Source organism: Dermacentor variabilis, chromosome 6 (genome assembly GCF_050947875.1).
Source record: "Dermacentor variabilis isolate Ectoservices chromosome 6, ASM5094787v1, whole genome shotgun sequence".
In the NCBI taxonomy this organism is placed as follows: Eukaryota; Metazoa; Arthropoda; class Arachnida; order Ixodida; family Ixodidae; genus Dermacentor; species Dermacentor variabilis.
In genome coordinates, this window is record NC_134573.1 from 172,614,724 (window position 1) to 172,631,671 (window position 16,948).

Here is a 16,948-nt window from a genome sequence, read left to right on the forward strand (position 1 = left end):
AAGTTTGGCACATAGCACGTGAGTGACGCTACGCCGATGCTGCTGCAGGTTTCACCAAGTTCACAATACTCGTATTAAACTGAGCATGTGTTGGTGGGCTAGTTGGTTAAGCATGATTAAGCGCCTACGTGTTGTCTCGTGTCCCCCTTCTTCGTGTGTTGTTTTATTCGGCGCCGTCTTTGTAATCACTCGTATTAAGTCGCAGTTGAGCTGACTGAACCACTAGAAGTCCTGCAATATCTTTTTTAAAATATAAAAACAAATTTTAAGTTAGAGCGTATTCTGTTTTATTGCCATCTTTAGCACATTGCTTAATGTGACCATTAAGTGAAGGTTGGGCTGCCTCCGATCAACACACAAACCTAGCAACACTGCGCCGCCATGACTAAACACGTGACAACGCGTGGCAACTCGCACATCGTTCGGGTGCGTGCCCTCTTCCTCCGTCAGGCGCGATGCGACGTCGAGTGAGCGCGGCACGTGCGGACGCATTCCAACGCGCACGTCTGGGTGGGGCTTAATAGACGAATAGGTCATCAAAGCAACGTCAACAGCCAATGGTTGGACGAGAGTGGGCGCAGGCGACTCCCATATAAGTTGTTATCTGTGCAGGTCTGGAGTTCCAGTAGGTCACTCTGCAAGGGACTCAGAGTCATACTAGACTTTGCTATCACGATCAATGTCAGGCAAAACTGCCAATTTTTAGACATCACATTAACGTCGTATCAAGCAATCATGCAAATAACACAAAACATTGAATGCACCCAGCTTGAGACTGCAATCGGGGTGCCCCAGTGTGCACCATCTCTCGCAAGGCAGCCAAGTACAGCCACTTCTTTAGCCAAATGAGTACCAACATGTAATTTCGAAGTTGTAGAAGCTCTACCACACGTAACCGGATGACGATGGATATAAAAGGGCCCTTAGACCGCTCTGAGGTGAAAATTCTTTGTACCAGTCTAACGTAGAAATAGAGCGGAAATATTGTTTTACTTATAAAACAATGCTGTAATAGTGAAATTACATTTTTTTGACGAGATATCACGCCACTGCTACAAGACCAACTGAATGGAAGCTTCACGGAAGGAATCAGAAGTGCACAATGGCCAATTAATTCACCCTCACTTCTCTGTACACAAACCCACAGCCAGGCCAAAGGGGACATGTCTCCTCTAGCGCAGCTCTCGTTACATTGACGCTTTTGTCCCTAGACCATTCGACAGCTGTTTACCTTAGAGACATCACACACACACACGATTGCTGCCATCATGACAGGGCCAGATGAAGGATGAGTGCTTTCTTTTTCTCCATTTGTGGCTTCCCCACGGCACGTATCACCGCCATGTTCATCCAAGATATTGCCAGCCCCCAAAGAAATTCTGTACCTTGTGTTATGACTCAGCAAAATTGGCGGGCAGGTAGCAATTAAACGAGGTATGCCACTGCCGATAAAAAAAATATGCTGCGCATTTTTCCTCGGTGCTCCCATGTGGCAGCTGCAGCGATCACAGCAGTGGAGCAAGCTTAAGTATTGTGATGCCACGATGCATTTGCCTCCTGGATACTGAAACCGAAGCTAGCTCATAGAAACAAGTACATCTTGACTACTCGAGGAGCTGTGATGCTGGGCACTATTCTTTTTTTTCTAGGGTGTAACACAACAAAATGACATCGGAAATGTCATGCCAATACTCCTTTGAAACGTGTGAAGTTGGTCATACAACAATCTGAGCTTGAATTGGCAGTAATGTCTTTATTAGCACTTTGTTACATTATTTTCTTATTCACAGACATTAAGATATAGCAGAAAAAAATTTATGTGAAATGTGCTTTCTGCAGCCACTACCGCACATATCGAAATAATCATTTTATACATCAAGTAAAGCAGCCCTTTTATTGTCTACAACCATTCAATCATTTCATCGCTGCCTTACACACACCACAGTAAAAACAATAGAGCACAAGGGTGGTAACAGCTCCAGATAAACAGCTACAACTCGGCAAGTTGAGGCAGGTTCCTTTCTTGATTGCCCAACTACACTGCAGTGACATAGCAAGAGCCCAGATTCACCCACTTCAATTAAACACTCATGAAAGCAGAACAGCAGAATGTTGCCGCTGATGACAAGGGAAAATTTACATTTCTAAAAAAAAATTTCTTTTCAAAGTCCATTTTTTCCTGTCTAACTCTGACAACAGGCTTCCTCCTCACCAATGTTGCAGTCGCAACGGCACATGTGTGTGCAACAGTTTCAATGACAGCACAGTCCTTGCTGTCAGCAAATTCTTGGGCCGGGGAGAAAGGAAAATAAATAGCACTTTATTACCTTTACTTCTGCAGACTTCACACGACACAAGCACGGAAAAAATGGTAAATTTCGCATGAAAGGTAGCCGAGAGAAACCAGTGGCATTCGACATTCTGCAAATGGTGATACTGTGGGGATCGCTCCTGCATGCTCTTCACCAATGCTCAGATCTAGAAAGGGAACGAGATACACAAGGTGAGCACCACAACACACCAATGTAACAGCCAGCATCATGAAATGTGGTAACCAACATGCAATGCACTGCCGCTTGAGAACTAAGTGAAAGTAGCATATGGCTGCATGACACTTACCCCCTCAATGTCCTCATCGCCACTGACTTCATCGAACTCAATGTTGTCGTCTTCCTCTTCTTCACCAAAGTTGACAGTGTCGTTGATTTTCGCTGTAAGAAGTTGAAGTGATTTAAATGTCTGCACAACACCAGTTAACCTCAACATGACGGCAGTGTTGTAACAAGATCAGAACAGTGCTACCATTAAAATCTTGGACTTCCAAAGAAACAATTATTTCACTGCAAGCTACAGTGGCAGTTCTACATCTTGCATTGAGAACACTTGCATCATGCACACGAATGAACACACCTTTTATTCAGGAGATCACAACACGCAACACAGGGGAGACTAGCGACTGCAGGCCCGTAAAAAAAGCCATGAGAGAAAAGTTCTTATTACACTGGAACACTTTCTATTACCGAAATGTCTCATCAAAAGCCATGTGCCAATCGACTTCTGGACCACCACAGCTTATGTTCCCTTCTCTTTTCTATCCTGTGGCCCAATTCATAGCACAAACTTCTCACTTATTTACCTCTGGGCTGATTTAGGCACTAACAAGCTACCCTAAATGAGTTCAGCCTGGCAAAGTATTCTTTCAAAACAGTTTTAATTCATTTAACAGTAAAAGTGTGACTATTAGAGCAGAAAATGGATGACTGCTCTATTTGTGCCCAGAAAATCGCAGAATATTCTCTCACATTAAGGGCATTTTGACACACAAAAGAAAAAACTTCTAAAAACTTGCCAGGCCTTCTTTACCAACAAACCATTTACTACACCCATTTGACACTGTCAAAATCCACAATTTCGTAGCGAGGCAGTGCAGGAACTTCAGGATGGCATTGCCACAGTGGCACATTAGAAATAAGGCTTGGGTTAATGTTTCTATTAGCGTCCATTTAAGACAGGTTTAGCAAAAGGGTAAGAGCCAATGCTTCACAGTGCAGTTCTGGTTGCACTGCAGAGCAAAAAATATAACCCAAAATGTTCCGAATCCCTGCAGCAGAAGCCACAAATGTTCACGAAGTTACTCAACAGACACTGCCTAATTTTTTTCGAACTGCCTGTGTGGTGCCTATATTTTACTTCTTTAATTAACTTTTGTCAGAATTGGGTATTTAAACTTTTTGGTGTTTGCTACACTGGAATGGAGAAACTGAAGGAATTAGTGCAACTCTGATATTTGAAGGTAGCTGCATGTGTTCCATTTAGTTAGCATTGCAATGAACTGAAGCAAGAAGGAAAATCAGTACGCCTCTCAAGCTGCAGCTTACCGTGCTCAGGCAGTTCTCCGTAGGACTTCAGGTTTCGTGCTTCGTCTGGGTTGTATTTGAGGATGACATCTGCCTTGGCATCCTGGTAGTCCCGCAGACCCACTAAAATGATGTCACCCTGGTTTATCCAAACCTGCAACCAGCATTACAAAAATCAATTCGAAAATTCTTCATGTAAACTTCGTTGCCTTTTTCGTGGCTCGGTATCCATATTACGTTGATTAATTGCTTGATTTATGAAATTCTTCACTCCAACGCTACACAATGGGAGCAACAGGCACTGCGGTGGGACAACTACAACAAATTATGGATAGCAAGGGGGGGGGGAGGGGTAATTGTAAGTGTCCGCCTAATGGACATGTTCATTTTGTCTGCTGCTGAAGTGCTGGTTAGGTAGAAATGCTCATCTTGTTGTGACGCGCACCGGCCAATCAGACCTTCAGCAGCAAACGAAATTAACATGTCCACTAGGTGAACACTTACGGAATAACCTCCCATGTCTACTAAACTTGCCGATAAGCTCAACCTGACAAAAAGGGTGGTTGACCACTATTAAAAAGTGGTAACCAGTTGGGAAGCAAGCCAGTGGCCTTGTACCTCACAAATGACTGTGACAGCGGACTACCTGAGTCACGCACATAGTTTAATGCTTTCCTAGTAACAATGATGTAAAGCAGGAAACTTCGCAGCAGTTTCATGCTGTACTTCGAAGACTTTTCAACCAATAGTATCTATTAGTGATGTAGATGCTATTACATGGTCAACTTGGTCAACCAAGTAACTATCTATTGAGTGGATAGGGTTATGCAGATAAGTGTGGGATTTTAGTCAGCCTTGCAGTCTGCACTCATTTAAGCCCGCAGACAACCCTGGCATAAAGCAGGTTGGTGAAGGTTATGCAGTGAACACGAATGTTCCATTTAAATTTTTCTCCCCTGCATTTTCGTCATATGCTGGCGAAACTTCAGACACGAGGAGAAATAGAAGATGTCTTCATTTGAATATTGTGACATCAGAAGCATTTAGTTTTTAGACTCTGCATATGCAGAATACTACACGCATTTCGATGGGGGCGAAATGCGAAAACACCCGTGTGCTTAGATTTAGGTGCACGTTAAAGAACCCCAGGTGGTCAAAATTTCCGGAGTCCTCCACTACGGCGTGCCTCATAATCAGAAAGTGGTTTTGGCACGTAAAACCCCAAATATTATTATTATTAATACAACTACAATCAACAAAGAGTGCATTGCCATTCAAAAATTTCGAAAAATAAATGGAAGAGAAAGAGCACGGAGCAAACAGTACATGCAATGCAGTATCAACAGCTCACAAGAAAAACTATAATGTAGGGCCACAGAATTTCTCAGTACAAATTTGGGCTTTTTTGCAATTTGTACAAAAAGTTGTGGGCAAGAATACAGCTACTGTCAGACTTAACCTGAACAGTGAAGATTCATCTCTAGTGGCTTAACAGCACTTATGTGTTAAAATGTGAACTGTACAGAGCAAGAATTAAATGCCTTGGAAGGACGATGTATTAAGCTAGCATATTTAAGGCACTCAACACTAATAACAGTAATATATTCCCTATGGGGAAGCAATAAGGCACTTAATGCATGTTCAGGTTAAATATGACAGAGCCTGTACCTTGCCGTGCCTGCCAAAGGTACCAAAATAGGACCCTGGTCACGTGAAAATACTGAAAACCATGTCACAGAGCATGCACGGCATACACAGCTATACAACTTCGTATAACTTTTATACTTGCCTTTTTTCTCAGTTTTCCTCGAATGTGACACAGTCTCTTCATGCCATCAAAGCACATGGCCTCTAGCCGTCCGTTGCCAAGCATTTTGATAACTTGAGCATATTCTGTTAGAAAGAAGGAAGCCACAAACCAGAAGTTGTTATACAAAAACAAGATTGTTTGCTACTGGTCCAATGAAAAAGTATATTCAAATGACTACACATTCCTAAGAATCGAAACTGTGAGTGACAAGATTGTAGAAGAAACACCAGTGCACATGATGAAAAACAATTCTTCAAAACAAAGCTGTAAAAGTTGCTGGAGTCATTCTTTCAGAACGTAGATAATCCAGAATGTTATTACTGTATCAGCTGCATAATGTATAGCGGGAAGGAATGGCATACGCCACCTTCATATCAAGTCACAAGATTAAAGAAAAGAGGGTTAAAGAAAATTGCCAAGTAAGATTGCAAAGAACAATTAGGCCTCAAACCCAACTCAAACCATGCAAAAAAGTTAGCACTAGTTCGAATTGGGCGATTTCAATAAGCCGAATTTACTACTATACTCAGTTACTGCCTATAATTATGCTGCTAACCAGAGGCAAACTTTCATACAACGGGAAGTCTGCTTGTTCGTTAATGCTTACAAGCGACGCAGTAAATGACCCGGTAAGTGATCGCACATATACTTGGTAGTAGGCATGTGCAAAACCTTACCTTGGCCGTCCTCCTTGAAGACGAGTTCTCTCTTTTCAGTTTCATTTTCGTTCTTTCCTCTTCTCCTATTTTTACCTCCCTTTCCTACAAGCATCAAGAAAGGAATGTCAAGGCGCAAACATGACACAGCAGCTATTGGGGCTATGCGTCACTGAATTATGTGATCCATTACAGGCCATTAGCGTCGTACATTACACGAATTGTGAAAAGGATTTTGGTACCTTACCACTTTCGCTGCATTACTTATGATTTTACACTCCGTTTACGGTCGTCACAATGACACCACGGTGAGAGCAGTTCCCTACTATTCGACAAACATCGCAACTATAAACATCCCCAATGCCTCACAAAACACTTCGCACGGCTCAAAGAACGTGCACGGTGACCAAGTGACTGCGGAGTCATTGCAGAAGTCAAAATTGGTGCAGCAAAGTATCATACATTCCTACTAGAGATAACAAGGAAAGCAGTCTCGCACAACTTGCACTACTGCCTATAGTTCAATATGTTTGTTTCGGTTCGAAACTTAACACAACTTTTATAACAGTAGTGATACGCCTTCCCGCAACTACAGAAACTTGGAGTAGATTTTTTGCAAATAAAGTATAACGCTGCACGCATTACATCAGCGCCTGAAAGCACAACCATTGTGGGCCGCAGTCAGCCGCCTCACACTAACGCACGAGACTTAACACTACGGCGATTCAGCAAACAACTGAAAGCCGAGTACTCACCCTTGTTCTTCGGCATGTCAGGAGTGCTTAGTTGGCGTTTTTCACAATGAGATGCTCACAAATTTCGGAGACCTACTTGTGTACCACGCAATATGGACGACGCACAAGCCCGGAAAAGATGGCGCTGCCTGCGGAGCCTCATTGTTGCTTATATTTGCTGTGCTATTTCGCATAAAGCACTGAAATCAGCGTCACCGCGTGATAAACGATAAAATTCAAAGTACAATAATTTACACTGTAAATTGCCGTGTGGTTTCTGAGCATCTGCATAGGTATTCTATAGAGCTTATTGTTCCAAATTTTTTTGTGTTTGATCTGACCCAATTCTTGTTTTGGTTTTTGGTCTCTATGAGTGGCGCCATAGAAACTCTAGTGGCGCCGCAGTACAAGGTTGTTAGCGCAGCGCGCAAGTGGAGTATTTAAACGCGCTCAGGGGCGGGGAAAGAGAGAAACTGAACTCCAGTGCTCCGCCATAGGTTCCGCAGCGAGCCGCATTCTGAGTTCTCGATACGCGCGACTTTGCTGCCGAAACCACCGGTCAGACGCTGAAACTTTATATTAACGTTAATCCTAAGAAGTCAGGCACTCGGGATGACAATCAAGGCTGTCTGCGTATTGTCGGGCTCGGACAAAACCAAGGGGACCCTTCACTTCTCGCAGGAGGTGAGTGGCGTAACGGGTGTGTTCGTTCAGTTTATTCGCGCACATTTGTCATGTGCCAAAACAGGCGACTATGTGCCAAGAAGTACTTCGTTGTAACTCTCAGAGCACGCATTGCTACCTTAATTATGTAGCTATCTAGCAATATATCTCATCCGTCTGTTACTACTTGTTATTTAATGGTCTAGGCGCCGGGGCTCTGCACACGGCACCATTACCTCGATCGTCGCCTGTTTCCTTCTCGAGTGCTTCCGCGACTATCGAAAGTTACGAATGGCCTTCGGGCCACTCTAAAACAGCTACTTCGTTTATTAGTTTGTACAAGGTGTTTTATTAATCGTGCGGCGGTGTTTCTTGCAGTGCGAGGGAAAGCCGGTTAAAGTTGTCGGCGAAGTAACTGGCCTTGGGAAAGGACTTCATGGGTTTCACATTCACGAGTTCGGAGATAACACTAACGGTAAGTTGAGTTGTTTCACACCAGTTAAGCCAATTTGGTTGATCACGGTTTCTTTCCACTTTTTGCACCGTGCTACGTGTGCACGGCCAACCGCGCACACAGCGAACTTGTCCCACTGGGGCAGACCTGCTTGTAACAGGTGGTTTGTATCCTGCCTGTTATTGACGTGGTTTTTCTTTTGCAGGGTGTGTGAGTGCAGGTGCGCACTTCAACCCGCACAGCAAGGAGCATGGTGCACCGACTGATTCGAACAGGTGATTTGTCTGGAACTCGATGCATCAGGGCGTCGATGCGTTTGGTCAGCTCATTGAAATTTTCTTACTGTCTGCGCACTTATCCTTTAACAGGCATGTTGGAGACCTGGGCAATGTTGTTGCTGGCGACGACGGTGTTGCGAAGGTGAACATCGAGGACTGTGTAATTTCGCTTTGTGGAGCGCACAACATCATTGGACGATCTCTTGTGGTGAGTGTCAAATCCCCGGGACAGTTAATGCCTGCTTTTCACGCACAAATGTAGCACTGACCAATATCCCTTGTCAGCACTTGTTGCACTCAAATGTACAGGCTGACACCACATCCATGTTTACTTGTTGTTCTTGCTATGTAGTGGATGTGAATAATCTGTGAAACTTCTTTCTCTGCTGTGCAATTCATTGACTAGCAAATTCTTTAGCAGCAGTGATGTGTTTGTAGACATCAGTGTCACAATGAAACTCATGACAAATGTTAACAGGTTCATGCCGACCCAGACGACCTTGGAAAGGGAGGCCATGAACTGAGCAAGACTACAGGGAATGCGGGTGCCCGACTTGCCTGCGGTGTAGTTGGCATCACCAAGTAAGCCAACAAAATGGCACATTTACGATACTTCGTTCATGCATTCTCAACATGCAGACCAATAAACTTTTTTTTTGTTCCCCCAAAGTGTCTCCCCGCTTCTTTTTGTGGCGTTATGCAGCAGCCATTCTGCATCTTCGGCATGGTATTGCCTACTACTAATGTGACTCAGATGCACTGTCATATATCAATTTGGCATTCTTGTACAGCCGCCCTGATTTTTAATAATATAGCGCGAGCGTCGACTGAACTGCTGGTGAGCGCCTTATAACGGCGATAAGCGTGCAACAAGAGCGTGCAACAAGGCGAGTGCAACAAGGCTCGTGCGCGAACTCTCGCCTTGTTGCACGCTTATCGCCGTTATAAGGCGCTCACCAGCAGTTCAGTCGACGCTCGCGCTATATTATTAAAAATCAGGGCGGCTGTACCTACCATTGCTACCAATTCTGTAGTCGCTGTGCACACACTCCCAAGTTTGAAAAACCTGTGCATGCCCTAGCTCAGTATTCAGACTTGCTGCAAATGGTCCTCTACAATAACAGGGTGTCTACCAAGTTGACATTTCTAAATTCCCTAAGTGCCTTTGCAAAATTCCCTGAGTCGCACAGAACTTAGTTTCATGTCAAGACGGGTTGTCGCCCGATGTTCCACTCTTTAGTAAGCATGTTAAAAAATAAAAAAACTGCTTGATCCAGTTTGAATAGTAAGGAGTAGTGTGCATATTACTGAAAGAAAACAGAAGGGCGGAGCTAATAAAATGCACAGCGAATAAACTTGTATATGAAAAATATGGTAAAACATTGCAAATCGAGTCAAACATTCTCAAATACGAATAAAAACGAGATGCATACAGAAGCAAATATATTCAAATATGAGATATTTCTATTAACTTATAGCAAGCTCATTGGTGTGAGGCCTGAACTTTGTTACAAGTGAGATTCTCTCTCAACATTTCCTGTCAACCTCAACTGTCCTGACATAATCTCAGTCCACGCACAACGCCTCAGTGTTGCGTTTCACTTATTTTGGTTTGGATAAGGGACCCTTGCATCTTGGCGTCAGCCAACAGTTTGCTTTTTGAGCTCAAGCTCCTTCAAAGAAATGGCGGCACACTGCTCAAGAACCCTCACTCCGCCCCCCCCCCCCCCCCCCCGAACGATGGGAGACCTTGTCCAGCCCCGACCTACCGACCCAGTTCACGCTGGCGGCTAGGGGCCAGGAACTGCTGGACGCACATGGGACCTGAGAAGGTTCCACCCCATCAGGTGCCAGCATGCACCAACATTAACTAAGGGCTCAGTATAAAAGTTGATTTTCTCTCCCTTTCCCATTCATTCCTCAGTGCGTAGGTCTTTTGTGTTCTCGTCCTCCTTTAGTCATGCGTTTGCCCCATGGGCCATTTGAAGAATCCTCTTGGTCAGTTGTACAGTCAACGTCCGAAAAATCGGGCAGTTTGAAAAAATTCATGCCTGTCTTTCACTGCCCTCAATGGCTCAAATCGCCACAGGCACATCCCAAAAAGCTCTGAAGGCCTGTCAGTACACTTAATAAGCATATCTGTGCTCTTACTGTGACAGAAGATGGCGGTTGCACGCGTGTATAATTAATACATACTGTGTCCCGTGCTAATTGACCCTTTCCACACTGGTTAGCTTCACTGCAATACTTTCGTGTATGCTTGACCACGTAACACTCCTGTACTGAGGCGAAGCTAACTTTCGGGAACTGGCTTAATAGCGAACATCAAAGCAGCTCGGCATAGCATTGCCGCAGTGGTGGCTACGGCTGCCAGCGGATTTGTGTGCGAGTGTGCCGGTTCGAGCTATAGGCGGCAAACTCGAGGAGAGTGTGTTGGGAGGCTGGTTGGTAGGACGTGTATGTGTGTATGTGAACTTAAACTGTGCTAGGGACGAGACACCGAAGTAGATCAAGACGGTACTAACGCAGCTGTGTTCGCAGTTTCGTTCTGCATCTACCTAGGTGTCTCGTCCCTAGCACAGTTTCAGTTCACAAAAAAGGTAATCATTATGGCGACGGCGGTGGTGGCTTTGATTAATGCCGTTTCGGACCTGCGGTCACAGCAAAAAGTCCGGAAAATCGGACGGCGAAGGGTTCTCGCGTTCGAAATTTCAGAGGTTCTTATACATTGGCTGTATAGGGTGGTGCCGCGAAGCCGTCCGAATTATCGGGCGTCCGGAAAGTCTGTCGTTGGCGGTATACACTGGGAACTCCTCCAGCGGTCGACACGGCGTCGAAGAGGATTCGTTACGATTCCTCTCTGTCACTTGGGCCAGCAATACCGCGACTTCCGTTCCCTTTCAACAAGATTACTGCTAATTTTCCGATGGAAGCAGAAATTCCCGGAGTTATCCCTGAGAATTCTCGGTTTTCCCGGTTGGTAGACACCCTGAATAATCAGCCTCCTTCGATTACAATGCCTCCAGAGTGCTGGCCCTCAAGGATGCTACAATTGTGTACTAGGTAGCGACAACAGTAAACATTGCTGGCTGAAGTCTTGGCATGTTGTACCTCAGTAGATATTCAGCACATTTTTGCTGTCTATTCTGATCAGGTGCATGATGGCTTTGCCGAATTGCAACAGCTTGGCTGCCAGTCTTTGTGCACCTAACTTAAGCAGACATCTAAGCAACATTAGGCTACACTACGTGACATGCTTCGACTATTCCAATTTTCTTGCGCAGCATATGATGCATAACAGCAGCCAAAACATCAGTTCTATCTTCACATGTTGCTAACAAAGCATCATCACTTTTGAGCTTTTCTTTCACATACAAACAATAAAAACAAATACAGAAGTAGATATTACTGCGAAACTAACACAAAGTCAGTTCAGATTAATAAAAGGATTTACATTTTGTAATGTTGCAGTAATAGGTCAATAGAAGTAAGGTGAACACTTTTTTCAGAGGAAGAAAAATTGCCAGTTTTGAGCAAAGGAAAAGCATTGAAAGCGATAGCATGGTTTAGTGTTGCACTGAAGGTGTCTTGGAAGGTCGGCGTGATGAGCGTGCCAGTAGCATGGCAGGTGTCGCCCCTCGATGGCGCACAAGATGGGTTTAATGGAGAACACACAGATGCTGCTCCGCGCAAACGCGTTGGCGTTCTGCATTCCAGTTTGACCTTGGCCGAGCTTAAAGGTCAGATTTACGGAACCAGGTGTTTTCTGGGCTTGTACCTGGAGAGCTCCAATATGGTCAGTCTTTCCCGAAAAGTGGGAAATTTGTCATGCAGAGAAAGATTGCAAGCTTTCTTCAAGCAAAGCTTATATTGGCTTACAAATTTCAATGCCGTTGTTGTGGTCGCACAAAAAAACTGTTGTTCCCAGAGCAGTGCAGCTGCGATAAAGGGCAGTTGATCAGTTGACAGCTGCGCTGGCACCGAAGCGCGAGTCATTAGAGAGTTTTAGATGGAGATACAAGCATTGGGGCCCCCTAGTGCTTGGGGCGACCAGTACTGCGCATGCACAGTATTGTCGTCCCAAGTGCTAGGAGATCGCAACGTTTGCGCCGCCTTGATCTAAAACGCTCTATTAGCAAGGATTCCAGCTACATAGGCGCGCATTCACGCAATGCGCACAACCGAATCCTTTTAAATTCTGCCAGAGAGGGAAAGGGTAAGAAAGGGTTTCGCGCTGGCTTCGTTTCCATTCAGTTCCATCTTGGAAAACGGATGGGACGGTCACATGTAGTGCGTTTCCTCGGGGAACTGACAGTCTTCGACAAGCGGCAGCAAGAACTCACCCGTGTAAGGGCTCGCCATCGGCGCGCTGATCCAGCCCGAGCCTCAGCAACCCGATTGTAACGGGAAGATTCTGAGCTGAGGAAAGCGGGAGGCCCAAGCAATCCGGCAGTTTTATCTGTGGGTTACTTAACCGTGACAAAGGTTAGGTGCATGCACATTTTCCTGTAGGGAGAGGGTTGCTCTTTATTTTTCATCAGTTTGCACAATGAATCTGACAGACTGTAGCTGGTGCTGTGTCACATCTCCGTGATGCTTTTTAAAAATGACACCTATCATAATGCTACAAGATAGAACAAGAAGTTGCTGAAGACAATGTGCGCAAATGCTTGTTTCTTGTTCAGAAGACCAGAAATGCATTCCATTTATGCAGCAAATCAGTTCATGAAAGAAAAGTACCCACTTGCACACATGCTGAATTATGACAAGGCAAAATAAGTATTGGACGCTAGCAAGTCAACAATGTATCAAAGTGTTTATTGTTTAGCAATCTCATCAAACAAATGCTTCAGAAGAAAGATCACATCAATACAGGTCTAACCAACTATGAAGACATGCCAGCAAGGAAGCGCTCAAAAGGTTAGAAGGTTTAAGTATCATGTCCATCAAAGGAGTTCTACTTTACATCATAGATACGAACGCATTTCTGCATCCTAGTGTGGGCATACCTTAGAAGAGAATTGTAAAAGGAAGGATGAGCCTAAAGAATTTGTCAAGACGTATACTTCTCGATTTCATTCTCGATGATGTTCCCTGGTGTACCACAAACACATCCAGTACAGCATCCATACTGCTGCTAAAGATTTTATGCAATTGAAAAAGCTTGAAAGTAGTTCAGGGAAGAAGCATTCGAGAAAACTACACGAGCCACAACACAGATTAAAAACAAAAACATGTTACGAAGTGTCAACACACACAAGACTGTGGTCGAAATGTGAAGTGGCATCAGACATCCAAGCCTTGTCAACCTGGACGGCCATTAGCACTAGAATGAAGCTACGGCAAGTGCGTAGTGCCATATTACATGCTTCCAGTTCAACAAGGTGCATGATTTGAAGCACTGCAGAAGAAGCAGAAATATTGTGATGCGCATACTGTGCCATCTTGATGCATTGAAATAGCTATGTAAAACTCTTCCTACACTGTTTTTCCATTTTCACAAGTGAATTTTGCTACCAGTACTAACTGAACTGCTACCTCCTCCTCAGTAGTTCTCAAATATAAGGTTCCTTGAACTCCAATACAAATTGTTGGCACTTTCTCCCAGTTTGCTGCCTTATTCACATCTAAGCTGCCACTTGGCATACTACTATTCTACTGGCAGCTGTGTTTTCACTCAAGGCTACAGTTAAAACCACCACGAGTTCACATTGAAAGTATAAAATATGAAAACCTGTTACAATGTCACTACTTCTATATATGCCTCTATGAACATAACACATGTGTGAGAGAACAAACTTTTTTTAATTTCAGAAATTTAAGACTGCACTGAATTGCGAGGAGCAACAGTGCAAACTAATCGGGGTATCAAGACATGACAACCAATGTGGGTATCCCTAGCTGCTCTTCTGGACAGAAAAGCAAAGTAGCTTTAGATTTGGTTGGTGCCGAGAAAACAAAACACGCACCTTGTCTCACCAAGCTAGAGATTCCGCTACTTCTGCAGGCACTGAGGCCACATGGCTGATGTTAGCAGTAGAACTTGAGGCAGCCATCACAACTGAATACAAGCACTTCAGTGCAGATATTTACAACCATGATGTACCTACACTGTGAAGAGCAGGCCGTTTGTCGTGGGAGTAATAGCTCTAAACTTGCTGCCTGTGCCCCCAACTTCTGTGCAGCAGAGAGGAGTATGAATGCAAAAGCTGTTCGTGTTCAATACAGTCTCGTTGCATACAATGAACAAGTGCCTACCATTCATCTACCTGTGAAAAACATGGGCAGTCTCACCAAGTTGGAAGAGCAGTCATTAGACATAAGCATTAGACATCTTTTAGAGCACAACCCACTGAAAGCAACATGTTCAATCACAGAGTTTCGCTTCTGGTGTCGGACACAGTCTTCAAAACAAAGTATGCCAGCAAAGCATGAATGCTTTTCATGTCTACAGTGCAGACAATGCACCACAACTTCCGTTGGAACTATTGACAACACAATATTACATGCACTAAGTGCGATTCAAAAACAAAAAGACTGCACACGCATAATGTTGCATATAGTGCCAAGATGACCCAATTTAAAAAAAAAAATAATCACTGTGCTTTTCGATGTACACTGAAATGAGCCGTGCAAAGCAATGAACTGATTGATGGAAAGAGAAAGCAGAAAGCACATGGTATGATACGGTGTCCAATACAACATGCAACATGTCTGAAAGATGGCTGTTTCAACTGTCGCAACATGAACCTGTTGGAAATCTGCTGGATGTGGTTGCCAGTATGGGTGGTGGTACAAGGAATCACACCACGAGCCTCCTGCTTCAGCACTGCCGCCCATCAAGCTCAAAAGCAGTTGCATGCATATACTATAGGCATGTGAACAGATGTCCCTCTCATCTCTTCTATGTCAATTAAAAGGCACAGTAAAACATTTTCTTTTGCCAAAAGATTTAAGCCAACACATTTGTGCAGTTCGAACAGTGTAAATGGAAGCTGTCGCACCTGGTTTGTGAACTAGCTATGTTCAAAGAGAGCAAAAAGGTAAAGGTGTTGAGGTGCTTGCACTAGGTCTCATCTCTGACCCCCCCCCCCCCCCCAACTTCAGGCTTTTCCATTCCATAACACACTGTACTAGGTGCACTTGGTGCCAAGCTGTTCAGTCTTTGCACAACATCCACGACACAAGTACACATGAAAGGAAAGGCAGGCTCAGCAAACAAATTGGGAAGAGAAAGTTCGTAGATGAAAAACTGCACCTGCTGAACACCTGGCAATACCATTAGACAGTACGCTAAACTACTACAAAAAACAGAAAAATGCCACAGCTAGAAACAATTAAGTGGTTTAAAGAATGTCTGTACACACTAAAAATAACTTTCACTATGCTTTCTTCTCTTTCTAGCACACCGTAGAACACAAAAGGTGCTGCATATGGCTACCAAATGGATACTGCAATTTCTACCCACAGAGATCCAGATAAATGCAGCCCATGCTGATGCAAGCAAAGAGGTGCATGCCAATTGCATTCTTCTCACTCGCCAACACAACTGCCAGCCTTTCTGGACTTGGCGAACTGGTCAAGAACAAAAGCTTCACAATACAATCAACTACCGCGGATCACACTTGCAACAAATTATGCCGAGGTGCTACACAGGTTTGCAGGCCCCTGTTCAGAAACCATGCAAAACTATCCATGCAGGGGAACCAGGTAAGGTTCCTGAAGGAGTAAAACGACTCAAAATTAATAGAAAAAAAATCAATCTTTTTCTATAAAAGATCCGATGGCACATAACCTTAGGTACTTCAGTGACAAAAGAAACAACACATGATTCATGTACGACATAGATATACACACATATATATATATATATATTTATATGCTATAGGGTATCAAGGTGGAACTAAACGAGTTATTCTCTGGCAACTAATTAGTTCCTCAGGTCAAAAACAAGAGACTTAATACAGCAATACACTTCTACATGCCACTAAGCAAACTTGCGCACAGAGGCACTTTCCGAGCTCTTTGAAGTCCAGGCGGTTTCTTTTGCCTACTTGTTTCAAACAATCTCCAGCATTTCATAACCCTACACTGTTCCATGCAGGTCCTTGCAGAGGCCTGTCTCTTTCAAACAGAAGCGCACGCAAATGCAAGTGCTCGAGCGGCTACTCGGTGACAATGAATAACAACAAAGCAAGTACACACGCAAGAACATAATGGGTTCCAGATGGCCAACGAATGCGAGCTGAACTCCATACTGACGAGTCCGAGGAAGCTGTCACTGAATGTGTGCAAAAGGCAACAGAGTCGATGTCTTTTCTTTGTGTGTTTTCCCTTCTCTGGAAGAATCAGGGGCCCGTCAGACCTCTGTGGATGAGTGGTGCCGTGCCTTGTTGGCTCGTCTCCTAGCCAGTTCCGATGCCGCAACGGGCTCCAGATTTGGGGGCTTGGGGTAGTTGTTGATGGCTCTGAATGTGGCCGCCATGGCACCCTGCA

At 44.3% G+C, this 16,948-nt stretch overlaps 3 protein-coding genes across 3 annotated transcripts in view; 1 reads left to right on the forward strand and 2 right to left on the reverse strand.

Moving 5' to 3' along the window:
- Positions 1 to 2,299: 2,299 nt before the first annotated feature.
- eIF1A (eukaryotic translation initiation factor 1A) lies at positions 2,300 to 7,230 on the reverse strand. Its single transcript, XM_075696809.1, has 6 exons — positions 7,079 to 7,230; positions 6,345 to 6,428; positions 5,647 to 5,750; positions 3,879 to 4,011; positions 2,620 to 2,711; positions 2,300 to 2,478 (listed from the first exon to the last, which is right to left on the reverse strand). The coding sequence occupies exons 1-6, from the start codon at positions 7,092 to 7,094 to the stop codon at positions 2,473 to 2,475; spliced, it is 435 nt and encodes a 144-aa protein (XP_075552924.1). The 5' UTR covers positions 7,095 to 7,230; the 3' UTR covers positions 2,300 to 2,472.
- A 271-nt stretch (positions 7,231 to 7,501) lies between these two features.
- Sod1 (Superoxide dismutase 1) lies at positions 7,502 to 9,121 on the forward strand. The gene is made up of 5 exons (XM_075696808.1): positions 7,502 to 7,741; positions 8,099 to 8,195; positions 8,380 to 8,449; positions 8,543 to 8,660; positions 8,931 to 9,121. The coding sequence occupies exons 1-5, from the start codon at positions 7,670 to 7,672 to the stop codon at positions 9,036 to 9,038; spliced, it is 465 nt and encodes a 154-aa protein (XP_075552923.1). The 5' UTR covers positions 7,502 to 7,669; the 3' UTR covers positions 9,039 to 9,121.
- A 4,128-nt stretch (positions 9,122 to 13,249) lies between these two features.
- S6kII (Ribosomal protein S6 kinase II) overlaps positions 13,250 to 16,948 on the reverse strand; it is a 37,785-nt gene continuing 34,086 nt past the window's right edge. Inside the window, exon 19 of the mRNA XM_075696810.1 lies at positions 13,250 to 16,943. Within this exon, the coding sequence (XP_075552925.1) occupies positions 16,812 to 16,943 (132 nt within the window). The 3' untranslated portion in view covers positions 13,250 to 16,811. The remainder of the gene's footprint in view (positions 16,944 to 16,948) is intronic.

Bases quoted from the DNA above. Each gene is read 5' to 3' on its own strand.
- Sod1 (XM_075696808.1), top strand. From the start codon at position 7,670: ATGACAATCAAGGCTGTCTGCGTATTGTCGGGCTCGGACAAAACCAAG. The intron at 7,742-8,098 runs GTGAGTGGCGTA...TGTTTCTTGCAG, and splicing joins CCCTTCACTTCTCGCAGGAG to TGCGAGGGAAAGCCGGTTAA. The intron at 8,661-8,930 runs GTGAGTGTCAAA...AAATGTTAACAG, and splicing joins TCATTGGACGATCTCTTGTG to GTTCATGCCGACCCAGACGA.
- eIF1A (XM_075696809.1), bottom strand. The intron at 4,012-5,646 runs GCAAGTATAAAA...TGCTGGTTGCAG, and splicing joins GAGGAAAACTGAGAAAAAAG to GTTTGGATAAACCAGGGTGA. The intron at 2,712-3,878 runs GTAAGCTGCAGC...AACTTCTTACAG, and splicing joins CGGAGAACTGCCTGAGCACG to CGAAAATCAACGACACTGTC.